The 14743-nt window shown below is 34.2% G+C and overlaps 1 protein-coding gene and 1 long non-coding RNA gene across 3 annotated transcripts in view; one reads left to right on the forward strand and one right to left on the reverse strand.

Annotated features, from left to right (window-relative positions):
• Window positions 1-14743, forward strand: part of BDP1 (B double prime 1, subunit of RNA polymerase III transcription initiation factor IIIB) — a 105582-nt gene that overhangs the window by 53944 nt on the left and 36895 nt on the right. For both annotated transcript variants that reach the window (XM_007486499.3, XM_056824730.1), the window contains exons 14-16: window positions 1151-1242; window positions 6377-6566; window positions 9392-9525. In XM_007486499.3, the coding sequence (XP_007486561.1) occupies window positions 1151-1242; window positions 6377-6566; window positions 9392-9525 (416 nt within the window). The remainder of the gene's footprint in view (window positions 1-1150; window positions 1243-6376; window positions 6567-9391; window positions 9526-14743) is intronic.
• LOC103097565 (uncharacterized) lies at window positions 8909-12979 on the reverse strand. Its single transcript, XR_463854.3, has 2 exons — window positions 12819-12979; window positions 8909-9506 (listed from the first exon to the last, which is right to left on the reverse strand). It is a non-coding gene; the product is annotated as an uncharacterized LOC103097565 (long non-coding RNA).

Genomic DNA, 14743 nt, shown 5'->3' on the forward strand with positions numbered 1-14743 from the left:
AAGCAAGTTGACAATCTCCTGCTAGGAGAGATGAATACACTGTCTTACAAGTTTTTGTCTGCAATGGCGCATGGCCAAAGAGCATTTCATAAGATGATATATGTAAATCTGCTCTTGGTCTTGTACGTAGGTAAAACAAAGCTATGGGAAGAATATCTAGCCATTTTAGATGAGTTTCAGCACAAATTTTCCCCACCATAGTCTTGAATTCCCTATTCACATGTTCCACTTGTGGGTGATAAGGAACATGATATTTAGGTGTTATTCCTAGATTCTCATAGACTCTTTTCAGGATATCTTGTGTTAAATTCCCTTGCTACAACATCCAATCCATTTTCTCAACTCACACAACTCTCAATAATTGATCCTCTCAAGTTCAACTGTACTTCAATTTATTCCCTACATAGCTTCCAAAGTGATTTTCTTAGTTATGTATCTAACTGTGTTCACTTAACTCACTAAAATTAATTGTTCCTTATTAACTCTTGAACAAATAAAACTCTTCATTTTGGTCTTTAAAGCCTTTTACAATTTTCTTCCAATTTGTCTTGCCATCCTGATTCTAACTTCTTCCTTTCATTCTGCAGGCTAGCCAGATTCTCTTTTTTCCTCAGTCAGGGCATAAGATCTCCTGTCTCAGTGCTTCTGGAATGGTTTTCCCCTGTGCCTGGAATGCACTTCCTTTTCACCTTTACCTCATAGTCCCTTAACTTTGGAACTCAGCTCAAAACAGCACCTTCTATTTGAAACTATTTTGTATTTAATTATCTTGTATTTATTCTGTTGGATATGCTTATAGATGTACTTATATCTTCCTTCTTAGAGTGTAAGCTCTTTGAGATTAGAGATCATTCTATTTTTGAATTTGTATCCTTAGTGTTTCATAAATTGCCTGAACATATGTTAGGTGTTCAATAATTGTTGATTGAACAGACCCTTTGTGACACTTTTGAAGGACAGTTCCATTTGGATTAATAAGTTCTGGTGTATTTGTTTAAAGTAGTTGCTATCCTATATTATAATAATCATATTTTTAGATACATTACATTGGGACTAATTGTACTTTCTTCCATTTCTTCCATTCAGCCACTAAATTTAACTTTTAAAAACTTATCATTTATAAGTAGCCTCACATTTTACAATTTTCCAGAATCTCATGGAAAAAGATGAATGTTACCCTCCTGTTAGTACTGGAAAGGAAGTCAAAGAGACAGAGAATCAAGAACCTGAAGATGAATTTCAGTAAGTATTAGGACAAATAATTTTTAAAAACAAATTTTCTCATTGTCTTGTCCAGAAATGCATGTCTTTCTAATTTTTGATTTTTAATTTTTACTGGTTGTATTGAAGACCTTTTTTAAGGTGTAAATATATCTAACTTAATTGATCATTGATATGCTTATAAGTATAAAAATGGTAGTTTCTGACAGTTATTCCTATAAGTTGTTAGGAAGTTCTTTTCTTATTATCATTGTCAAACAGCACTGAACAAATATATGTTTAGCAAATGAAAAGGATAACAGCCTGGGAATTTTATTGACATGTTGATTTTTAATTTTTTTAAATTTACTTTAAAAATTTTCTCTTCCTCTACCCCTCTCTCACTTGAGAAGATAAGAAATACAATACTAAATATCTATAGGATATCATGCATGCATTATTTCAACATTAACCATTTTGCTGTAAATAAATATTCTAGTCTATATTCAGAGTTTATCAGATATCTCTCTGGAGGGGAATATTTTTCATCATGAGTCCTGAATTGTCTTGGATCATTGTATTCATCAGAGTAGTTAAGTCTTTCACAGTTGATCATCTTTATAGTATTGCTGTTACCATGTACAGTGTTCTTCTGTTTCTGCTCACTTTACTTTGTATCAGACCATAAAAGTCTTCCCAGGTTGTTCTGAAACCATCCTGCTCATCATTTCTATAGTACAGTAGTATTCTGACTATAAGTGTAAAATTAGGGTTGTTGACTGAATATATTATTTTAGTGGTCACCAGGGATTTTTAAATTCAATCCCAATAAAATACTCAAGTCAGTTTGGGATTTTTATGGTGGTTTAATTACAATAGAAGGAAGAAATTAAAAAGAAGAAAGAGAGGAAAGGGTATAAGGTTTCTCCAGTCTAGCCTAAGCAAAGGGAAGTTCAGAGGCCTCAGTCAAGGGGCCTTCTCAGAAGATTAAATCTATAGCTCGGCTTCCAGCCATGTCTCCTCCAATTTGAGGGGCTTTCTTGGAGGATACTGCCTTTTCAGGAGGTCAAGGAAAGGAGGAATCAGCAGGCCAACTACTCACCAAGGTCGCTTAGGGAATTCACCTCACCTAAACCACGCTACAGAACCCAAACCCGCAAGCATGCCAAAATGCTGCTCAGAGTGCCCAATGTCCCCAAGCAAGCTCCCAACGCTGCCGCGAGAGCCCAGTGTCACCAAGAGAGGAAGTGATGCGAAATATTGTAAACCTCAAAATTCCTTAGACTTATAAATGTTGGAAATTTCACCATTGGGATATTTCATACTTGGAAAATTTCTTACTGATAGTCTATTGGAATGGGAATCCCATTGGCATGGGAGGTTCCTTCTCTTCCCTTCTTAAGATTACTTTAGGACAGAAACCCTTTGCTGAACAATGGAAAGGACTTTGACCTATGCTTAAGCATAGAACAGGAATTTCTTTGAGTCTTGATTGATTTTAGAATTGATACAATGGAGATACTTGGAATAAATCTCCACCCTATTCAATCCTAATAGGATTGAGTAAGGGCTGCAGCCTAGATCAAAATTTAATTATTCCAATCTCTACCATACTCAAGTTAACAGGATTTAGAAAGGGCTGTAGCAAAGGAGTAAAGATTTAATCATTTGAAAATATGACCTTCAACAGACATGTGCAAAGGCCAGAAACCTCTGGACGTTCCTGGGTTAAGCTAGAGCCTCCATTGGCAGAGGGAAATTGATGAAGAGTGATTGGTAGATGTGAGGACTGAGGGGAGGCAACTTGGATGGTGTCCTTAAAGATAGGAGGGTCTGGAGACTGGAGGTGGTTGAGGTTTTGGTCGGTGTGGTTCCTGGGCTCTGAAAAGGCTTGCTCTGAAGGAAGCTGAAGGTGGGGGCCCCTGAGACTGTTTCTCCATTTTGGACACGTGAGTAATAGGGACTGGTCTTTTTTCTTTGCTCCAGCTATCTAAGGGCTTGGGCCTTTTGGCCCAGCCTAAACAGAAGGGGTATTTAAGCCCTATTCCCTTCTCTCCCCTTTCTCTCTCTCTCCTATCTCTAATTCCTTTCTTACTCCTATTGTAATTAAACTCCAAAAAAGGCTGACGGCTGACTTGAGTTTTTCATTTAGGAATTACATAGCTGATTCCTTGGCGACCTTAAATTAATATATATCAGTCTTTTAAAGTGATTCCCTTGTTACAATATATAGGCAGTTCTTTACATCACTTCCTGCATCTCACATGTACCAATGGTAGCTTAAGCTTGACTTAGGACAGCCCAGGGGGTCTGTCAGTTGTTTCTGATTTCTCACTCGCTAGCACATGCCAGGCATAGGCCATCCTCCTCACAGTTAATCCTTAAGTGGGGGTATATACATTCCTGGTTGCTAGAATTCTAAAGACTAAGCAGGGTGGAGTAAATCTAAAATTCACACATCCCAATCATATTCCATAGCTTCCTCAAGAAATCTCTAAGGGTGGCCATCCCTTCAATTTCCAATTCTTATTTGTCACACAAAGAGCTGCTAGAAATATTTTTGAACATATAGATCTTTATTTATAATCTCTTTGAGATACAGACCTAGTAGTCATATAACAGGATCAGAGGATTTATTTTAGCCCTTTGAGCATAGTTCCAAGTTGTTCTTTAGAATGATGAAACCAGTTTACAGTTCCAGAATAGCAGCATGAGAATTTTATTTATTTAATTGGCATTATTTTTTTATTTGGTCAATTTCAAACATTATTTCTTGGTTACATAAATCATTTTCTATTCCTCCTCCCCTACCCCCACTCCTCCCATAGCCGATGTGCAATTCCACTGGGTATTGCATGTGTCCTTGATCAGAACCCATTTCTATGTTGTTGGTATTTGCACTAGGATGTTCATTTAGAGTCTACATCCCCAATCATAGCCCTTTCAACCCATGTCATTAAGCAGTTGTTTTTCTTACTCCCACAGTTTTTCCTCTGAATGTGGATAGTGTTTTTTCTTCTATATCCCTCCAGATTGTTCAGGATCAACACATTACCACTAATGGAGGAGTCCATTACATTCGATTGTACCACAGTGTATCAATCTCTGTGTACATTATTCTCCTGGTTCTGCTCCTTTCACTCTGTATCACTTCCTGGAGGTTGTTCCAGTTTTCATGGAATTCCTCCACTTTATTATTCCTTTGAGCACAATAGTATTCCATCACCAACATATACCACAATTTGTTCAGCCATTCCCAATTGAAGGGCATCCCCTCATTTTCCAAATTTTTGCCACCACAAAGAGCGCAGCTGTGAATATTCTTGTACATATATTTTTCCTTATTATCTCTTTGTGGTACAAACCCAGCAGTGTTGGGTTTGTCAAAAAGCGCCCTTTGGGTATAGTTCCAAATTGCTCTCCAGAATGGTTGGATCAATTCACAACTCCACCAGCAATGAATTTAAGTCCCAACTTTGCCACATCCCCTCCAACATTCATTACTTTCCTTTGCTGTCATGTTAGCCAATCTGCTAGGTATGAGGTGATACCTCAGAGTTGTTTTGATTTGCATCTCTCTGATTATAAGAGATTTAGAACACTTCTTCATGTGCTTATTAATAGTTTTGATTTCTTTGGCTGAAAACTGCCTGTTCATGTCCCTTGCCCATTTATCAATTGGAGAATGGCTTGATTTTTTTTTTCATTTGATTTAGATCTTTGTAAATTTGAGTAATTAGATCTTTGTCAGAGGTTTTTGTTATGAAGATTGTTTCTCAGTTTGTTATTTCCCTTCTGATTTTGGTTACATTGGTTTTGCATGTACAAAAATTTTTTAATTTGATGTAGTCAAAATTATTTATTTTACAATTTGTGACTCTTTCTAAGTCTTGTTTGGTTTTAAAACCTTTCCCTTCCCAAAGGTCTGACATGTATACTATTCTGTGTTCACATAATTTACTTATAGTTTCCTTCTTTATGTTCAGGTCATTCACCCATTCTGAGTTTTTCTTGGTGTAGGGTGTGAGGTGTTCATCCAAGACTAATCTTTCCTATACTGTCTTCCAATTTTCCCAGCAGTTTTTGTCAAGTAGTGGATTTTTGTCCCAAAACCTGGGATCAGCATGGGAATTTTAGAAAGGAATTTTTACTTTAAAAAAGAGACCAAAAAAATAAAATCTTTCTCATATCATTCTTGGCAGTGATTGCCAGTAGAATGTATTATTTCCCAACCTTGGATTTGTTACTTATAACACATGTTACTTTTCTGGGCCCCCTCATCTGTAAAATGAACAGTTGGACTAGATGACTTGCATGATCTATCTAGCTCTAAATTAGGTTATCCCTGACATGAGAAAAAAATGGTGTCACATGCTTCAAAGGGGAGCCAACAGTAGATGTGCAGTGGAATAGGGAATAAACATTTGTCATACCTGTACTATTTGTCAGATACTGTGCTAAGTACTTTACATATTCTCATTTGATCCTCACAATGACTTTGTGAGGTAGATTTTATTATCCTTCTTTTAACAGTTGTGAAAACTAAGTGAAGTAGTGAGTGAAGAATGATTGGAATTTGGGTCTTTCTGACTCTAAACTGAGCACTTTATCTACTGTACCACTAGCTGCCTCTCAACTATTTAACTCTATAGTTTGAGTATCAGATGATCAGGAACTAGGAAGTAATGACATATTTATGTGTGCTTATTGGATCCAGGGAGATATAAAAAACTTTGTAAACAAACCATCAGTTGTGTTTGTGTTTTGGTACTATTTAATCCATGATATATTCTGGGCAAGCAGGGCACTTCCACCCACAAATATATTCCTTGCCCTAGTCCTCTTCTCTTCTCTGTCTTTTTCTCCTTTTCTCTCTTTTCCCTCCATTTTTTAAAAAACAAAAGTTGAAAGGAGTGAAATTCCCCAAAATATGAGAAGGATCAGGTTGCATATATGTTTCTAACTTTAAATTTTCTAGTAATGAAAAATTCAATAAATTTATAGAGAATTTTGAAGGAAATATTTCACAAAGTGACTTAATTCTAAGTAGTTTTAGTTATGTAATGGTAGTATGGTAAGTATGGTAGTATGATAGTATGGTAAAATGCACTAAACAACTGATTATGTTTTAAGAAGAAGATATCCCTTAATTTATCATTCTCTTTTTCCCCCCCAGTGAAAAACATGGTTTACAAGAAACTGAAAAGGCGAGTACTTTCAGGCCACCAAGGTTAATGAGGGGTCAGATGCAGAAACCAAAGCCACATATAGGGAAACCAAATGACCAGAAGGAAGTAGTAGCAGCAGAAATCAAGAATGGAACTAAAGGAGAGAAGTATGAAAGGGAATCCAGTGTCCCCCAAGGTGTAAGTATTATCTTCTTTTTTTTTTTTAATTATTTTTTAAAAGTCTTGGATCCGAAATAAAATCTAACAGTTTGTTAATCTCATGCTACAAACAAGGCAAAATCTTATAAGTAACAGAACAGATTTCCCAAGTGTAAATAAGTAACAGATTTCAGTGGATAGGTCTGATGGTTAACTTACTATAATAATTTACCTAGATATTGAAGAAAACTGCTTTATAGTAGTTGCCAATCTTTAATTCCTTTACAGGATGTTCTTTACAGCTCATTTAAATAATTCTTGCTTTGCAGTTGCTCCCTTCTGTCTACTCCTGCCTCAACAGTATTTACTTAGGAAATGCAAACAAATTTTTAATATTGACATAAGTAAATTATTATTTAAAAAGGTAAAACAGTTTAAATTTTTTTTCTTTTTCCCTTTTGGAATACATTACAAATTGTGGCTCTTTGTTATAGTTGATATTTTTTTGTACTCAGTAGCAAATATGGTGAGCAGTTTGATCTGGGTTACATATGTATCATATAAAACATATCTATATTTTTCATTTTTGTAAGAGAATAATCATTTAAAACCAAAACCCCAAAAATAAAAAAAATTCATGCTTTGATCTGTATTCTGACTCCAACAGTTCTTTTTTCTGGAGGTGGATATTATTCTTTGTTACAAGTTCCTCCAGAACTGTCCTGGATCATTATATTGCTGTTAATAGCTTAGTCCATCACAGGTGTTCATTCCAAAATATTGTTGTTACTGTGTATTATATACTCCTTGTTCTGCTTATTTCACTCTGTATCAGTTTATGTAGGTCTTCCCAACTCTTTCTGAAATCATCCTGTTCATTATTCCTTACAGCACAATAGTATTCCATCACCATCATCTACCACAATTTCTTCAGCTATTCCCCAGTTGATGGACATCCCCATAATTTCCAATTCTTTGCAAGCACAAAAAGAGCTGCTTTAAATACTTTTGTATAAGTAGGTCCTTTCCATCGTTTTAAAATCTCTTTGGGATACAGATCTAGTAGTGGTATTACTAGATCAAAGGGTAGGTATAGTTTTATAGCTCTTTGGGCATAGTTCCAAATTGCCCTCCAGAATGGTTGGATCATTTCACAACTCCACTAGCAGTGCATCAATGTCCCAATTTTGCCACATCCTCTCTAACATTTATCACTTTATTGTCATATTGACCAATCTTATAGGTATGAATTTGATTATTATTCTCTTTAATATATAGTAGCATTTAATACATGTCATTGACATCAAACTTTGAAATAACTCTGAAACGTATGTAAGGATGTTATATTTGCATTTCTGTTGATGTCATTATGGTAATCATTGAACAAAACTGACTAAATACAGTAATCATTGTTAGTACAATATTATAAAAATGAAGGGGACATATCTTCCATTTTTTAACAAGTAAAAAATAATTGTGTTTTTTTGGATAATATATTTTGTAATTGTATTTTAGGGAATATTGCTTGTATTAAGCCTCTTAAACCACATCAAAACCATTTATGTTAGCATATTTGAAATAATAAATGAAAGGGATCAATATAACTTCCTTATAAGCAGAATTAAATATTTGGTTTTCAGGCTACCATTTGGAATGTTGTAATAATTCCTTGTGGTTCATCATGTGATCCTCAATAATATAATAGCAACAGCTAAGTATATGCATAATAACATTTAATCACTTTGATTAATATACTGAAAGGAGAAGTATTTGGAAAGATTTTTTTTTCTCTGAAGATGCGATTATTTTTATTAAAAATGTATTTATTTATTTTTATTAGAATATTTTCCTATGGTTACATGATTCATGTTCTTTCCCTCCTCCTCCATCCCCCCTCCTGAAGCGAACGAGTGATTCCACTGGGTTTTGCATGTATCATTGATCAAGTCCTATTTCTAGATTATTAATGTTTGCACTAGAGTGATCATTTAGAGTCTCCATCCCCAATTGTGTCCCCATCGAAACATGTGATAAAGCAAATGCTTTGGAAAGATAGTTTTGAGGAGGATGATACAGAAGTTGTTTTCAGTAGTAGACTCTTGTGACTTCTTGTTGGGTTTTGATTTCTTTTTCATTGAAGCATGATATAAGTAGTGGTTTGGAAGGATAGTTGGAGAGGATTGGGTTTTAGGTGCTCCTAAGCTGCCCTCTTGACTCCACTCCCTGGGATGATATAGAAGGATAACATGCTGGTAGCTTTTTGTGCATGAACAAAAAGGTAGAAAGAGTGGGTCCTTAGAGATGTGAGAATAATAGGAAAAAGGAAATGCAGGAATATAAAATGTTATCAGTTGTTTAAGAGAAACATTGAAAGGACAGAATTTAATGAATCATGTTGGAATTTTATTTATAAATTGGATACCTTTCCTTTCTTTCCCTAGAAGTACAATAGCCTGGATTTTCAAATGAAGTCCTTTTCCCCAGAGTATATTTCCTTCTCCACTGAAGTCCTACTCTTGACACCTTTTTGAGATATAGAGTTGATTTATTCTCAAAGGCTTTCTTAGTAGATTACAAATACTAGCAGGTTCTTTTAAAATGGAAAAGCTTCTGTCACAAGTCTGGTGACATGCTTGACTTGGAATATGGGCATCAGCTTAGTTAAATTAGCAAGGCTCATCATAAGAAAGTTCACCTTCAGGCAGTGGAGTTTTTGGTCACAGAAACTGTTGTGTGGAGGGAGCATTACTTCAATAGAGGAATTAAGCTAACTGATAAAAACTTTTGAATTATCCAAGTAACAAGTGTATTTCTTAGAGTAACATTTATCATGAAGCATATGTTTGCTATTTTTTATTATTAAGACCCAAATACAAACAGAAGATCAGTCATTCAACAAGCTTGATGTTGGGAACAGTAGACCACAGCATGAAAAAGAGGATGTAGTTTCTCAGTTATCCAAGACAGATGAACCAGAAGCTGTTATGGAAAATCAGAGGTAAGTACATCAACAGGAACTTATTCATTTTTGTCTTTGTATTTCCAGGATCTAGCAAGCAGTGTGTGCTTAATAAGCGCTTGTGGTATGAGTGAAAAATTCCCTTATGTGAGGATTAGATTTTAATGTTATCAGTATAGTATTATGCCTTGTTGAGTATAAGGTATAGAACAGTGTTGAAAATTCTGTTTTAGCATTTCCCAAAAGCAATTTATAGAGAGGAACCAGAATTTTTGTTTGGATTCAAAGAGGGAAGATTATTCAACTTTTGGAAGGGTTTTGATAGCCAGTAAAGAAATGCTAAATTGTCTTCATTTTCAAGTATATTCCCTTCACTTATTCAGGGATATATTCCTTGAAAAAATGAATTTTAATAGAGGAAAAAAAAGCAGTTTGGCTAGGCCAACCAATACATTAACCTACCTGACAAAACTATACAATGCTATATTATACAATGGCTATACAGTGCTAATAAACTATACAATGTTATATACCAATTGTCCCCTGCCTCTCTGCAAAGAAGATATATCTATTCTTCTCTTTGTATTTGTATTTCCTGTCACCTAGAGATTTGATTATCTTGTTATCCATATGCTTTCCTATGTGATAAAATCATTCAGTTGAAGAAGGCTAAAGACAAAAGCCTTGTGGCATGACATTAATGATTTATTTCCTATTTTACATCCTTCAGTTATTAATTATTCAACTTGGTTGTATAACTAGTTCTCAAACTTCTTAAATAGTAATTCCTCCTTTATATATTTTAACATCTCTTCCTCAGGGATATTTTATCAATGTTGAAATCATAGATGTGTTATATATTTTGCATTTCCATGATCTGAATGGTCTAGTATCCTCATTTTTTAAAAAGGTGATGCTAGTCTAGCATAATTTGTTTTTGATGCATTCATAACATCTCTGGAATGTTCTATTCTCTTTCTAGTTACTTGTATATTATTTAGAATTTTGGTAGCACACATCATCCTCCTAGATCTGAAACTGGTAAAAACCCAGAAAATAAGCTGGAATTGCATCAAGGAAGGACTGAGGTTTAAGAGAGTACCCCAACTCCCCAGAAAACAGTCTACCTCTAATTAGATAGGAAAAATGAGCAACCAACAAAAAAAAGCACCTAAATCTAAAGAATTTTTATGGAGACAAAGAGCAAGGTACAGACACAGAAGGGGACAATAAAGCAAAGCAAACACACAAAAGTCCAAAAGAAAAAATATGGATTGGACACAGATTCTGGTAGAGCTCAAAAAAAAAAAAGACTTCAAAAACTAATTAGGAGAGGTAAAGGAAAAGTGGGAAAGAGAAATGAGTGATGCAAGGAGAAATGAAAGTGATGCAGGAAGAAATGGGTCAATTGAAAAAGGAGAACCAAAAACTGACAGAGAAAAATCAGGTCTTAAAAATGAGAATTGACCATCTAGAAACTAATGATTTCATGAGAAACCAAGAAACAATAAAATAGAATCAAAGGAATAAAAAAAAACAGGGGAAAACATGAAATATCTTATTGAAAAAACCATTGCGAGACAGCTGGTTTCTCAGTGGATTGAGAGTCAGGCCTAGAAATGGGAGGTCCTAGGTTCAAATCTGGCCTCAAACACTTCCCAGCTGTGTGACCCTGGGCAAGTTGCTTAACCTCCATTGCCTAGCCCTTATTGTTCTTCTGCTTTGAAGCCAATGCATGATATTGATTCTTAGGTGGAAGACAAGGTTTTAAAAGAAAAGGGAAAAAAAGAAAAAACTACTGACCTAGAAATTAGATCTAGGAGAGACAATTTGAGAATTATTGGACTACCTGAAAGCCATGATGAAGAAAAAACCTTGGACATCATATTACAAGAAATTATTAAAAAAAAAAGACCTGCCCAGTGATCCTCAAACAAGAAAATAAAATGGAAATGGAAAGAATTCATAGATCACCTCCAGAAAGAAATCCTCAAATGATAACTTCCAGGAATGAAATAGCTAAATTCAAGAGCCACCAAGCTAAGGTTCAAAAATTCAAAAATTTTGCTAGCAGTTGGAGTTAGGCTCACCAGTTCATATTTTAAAGCTTTTATCATTCTTGTTCTTTTTTGATAACAAAACATTTGCTTTTCTTTAGTCCTGTAGAAGTTCTCATGTTCTTTATAGTTCTTCACAGTTTATAGATATTAGTTCTGCAGGTCCTTTTAGGACCTTGAGTTATGAATACAGTCTTTCTGAGTCTGATGATTTGAATTTATTGAAGATAGTTAGGTGTTCTTTTATTCTTCCTCCCATATTTTGGGTTTCAAGTCCCTTGCAACCATTTCTGCTACTTTGTTGTATCAAGGTCAGTTTTATTGGGAAAAAAAAATCCAGAAAAAAATTATTTCTAATTCTCATTATCATCCATATTGCTCCAAAAAGTGGCTGTATCATTTTTTTTTGGACTTTCTATTTGGTTTTCTATCCCCAGCATAGCAAAAAAGATCTTTTTGTTATCCTTAGCCCTGTTGACTTCTAATTAATTCTTTTTGTTTTATATCACATTTATTTTCCAAATGTATTCCTTCTTATCCTTAGCAATTTTAAAAAGAGTAAGAAAACAGTTCAACGAATCTGAACAACCAACTGTTATGGGAAAATAAACTCTTATTGATCTGTGTTGGTATCAATAGTGGTTATAGAGATTGGTAGATATTGGTAGACTATTAGGTTAAGGGAATTCAGTTATTGTCAGTTGGAGGGAAAATGGCTGATCTAGCAGTTGAAGGAAATCTGCTGAAGACTAAATTTACCAAAAAAACCTCTTTATTTTAACTATAGTGATTAAGGGAAAGGAAAAGAAGTCAACAGGTAGGAATAATATTGCTTATTGATATATGTACCCTAATCTAAAATCTCTCTATCTATAAACCCAATCCTAAATCTGTCTCGCAGGAGAATTTTCTTCTTCCTTGACCAAAGTCAAGGCTGACTTAACTTCCTATAGCTGTCTATATACCTCTAATTCTATCTTACAAAATGAATCTAATTTATAAGTAATTTCTTTGTTATTTATTTATTCAAAGAATTGTTGTAACTCCTTCAAATTCTCCAGCAACAGAAAATTTACTATGAGTAGGTTCAAAGATGTTTCTCTTTTCTGTTACCTATTGACCCTACTGCATTCCTGCAAATGTCACAGGAAAACAACTAAGACTTTCTCCAACCGATGGTTTCTTCACCAAATCTCCCACTATCACAGCTTTTTCCCAAATAAATCTCCACCAAATTCCTCAAGGATGATCCAAGGAAAAGACAAAACAACCAACCTCTGAATCTCTGTCCCAGAAGAGGCATCATTATTTCCAACTGCCTTTCCTAAGGCATTCTGGAAAATTCTCTTCCTCTGACCTACTCAGAGTTCCATGACAATCTTAAAGTAACCCTTAGAAATGTCATATTACTTCATAAACTCTATATCTAGCTACAATCTTTTCTTAGTAGGCTAATTAACAAATAACTCATCATGAATAGGAATGTTACAAAGTTCTAAATAGTTATTACATATAATGCTTATTAATGCATAACAGTGTAAAAAGATAACTTAATTCATAGAGGTTTTATATCCACCTTATAGAGGTTTTTTACCTACCATGGGGGGAGGGTTATAACTTTCTTAAAAGGAGACTTCAATAAGTATTTAATTATATTAAGAACATATAACCATAATTTAATTAAATAATTTATTATTTTCTATCACATTTATTTTCCAAATGTATTCCTTTTTTTATCCTTAGCAATTATAAAAAGAATAAGAAAACAGTTCAATGAATCTAAATGCATTAGTCATATCTGAAGTATTTGTAAAAATTAATACCCATATTCATTTTTTATTGATTTAAAATTTTTTTAAATTTAACAAGTAAAATTAAGCATGTCTATATGTAGTAGAATAAAAAAAGAGAATTGTACATGAAACTTAGAATCTACATTATATATCCCTTTTCATTTTAGTTATATAATTTAACATGTAAGTTTCAAAGCTGTCCTGCTTTTCTGCTTTTCTTTTGGCTTCCATTTCTGCAATTTTGGGTTGGTGGCAGATTTTCTTAACTGCAAGGACATAGCTTTGTCTTGTAATTCGGTTGGTGTTTTTGTTCTTTCTGTTTACATTGATGTAATAATTATGTATATTGCTTTTCTGGTATTGCTTAATTTTTTTTGCATCAGAGCTTATAAATCTCATCATTCTTCTCAGAATTATTTTTGCCTTTTCTGTAGTACCATTCCTCAATCTGCCTATTTCATTTCCAGTTTTTTGCTACTATAAAAAGTGTTGCAAAGTAGGTATATTTTAAAAAATCAAATTTAGTCACTGAAATAGGTGACTAAATCTTTGTGATATCTTTGGATAACTTCCCCTGGCATTCATCATTGTAATCACTTGTGTTACAGAATTTTGTTTCCTATTGTTGCATATTCTTTTAACAACTAACTACTTCCATGGAATTATAGGATACAGTATTTTATTTACTCTGAGTATTTCTTCTTCCAAAATTTGGAGAGGGTGTGTCATATTCTACCTAGTTTTCTCCTTCAGTGCTTTGGATTTGCAATTTTATCAATTTACAATCTTCTTAAAACCAGACTGGTTAAAATTGATCCAAATCCCATGCTACAAGACTGATCAAAGGACTAGCTATGTGGTCCACCAAAAGACCTTTAAACCTCCAGATAGTGCTAATGGTAGTCCTTTGCTTTTTTTTTCTGGGTCAGTTTTTCACCACCCATCCTCTTGTCACAAGTTTGGATTACCCTGTACCTCTTCAAATTTTTTTTTCTCTTTGCTTTTTCTCTTTTAAATACTAATGTCATTTTGTCAATTCTTTCTTTGTTTTTCTCCTTTAAATTTTTAATATCATTCCATCAAAGCACATTAACAAGAGAATGGAAAAGTGTTGCTCTTTCCCTTTCACCTATCTTCCCAACCTAGAGGCCAACCTGCATATGGGCACATGTATTTATTTCCTTGGCACCAGAGAAATAGAAACTGCATAATTTCTGCACATCACTGGACCATTCCCGTTTGCTGAAACTAGTTTTCATTTTTCTCGTTGGCTTTTGCAATATTTATTGAAAGAACGACAGCTTAATCCCATCTTGTTGCTTCTCCTTTGATTTTCATAGATAAGCTTTAAGTATTTAATGTTGTGGGTATTTACTGTTTTCTCATAAGATGAAATATTTCTTTTCT

This window comes from Monodelphis domestica, chromosome 3 (genome assembly GCF_027887165.1).
Source record: "Monodelphis domestica isolate mMonDom1 chromosome 3, mMonDom1.pri, whole genome shotgun sequence".
Classification (NCBI taxonomy): domain Eukaryota; kingdom Metazoa; phylum Chordata; class Mammalia; order Didelphimorphia; family Didelphidae; genus Monodelphis; species Monodelphis domestica.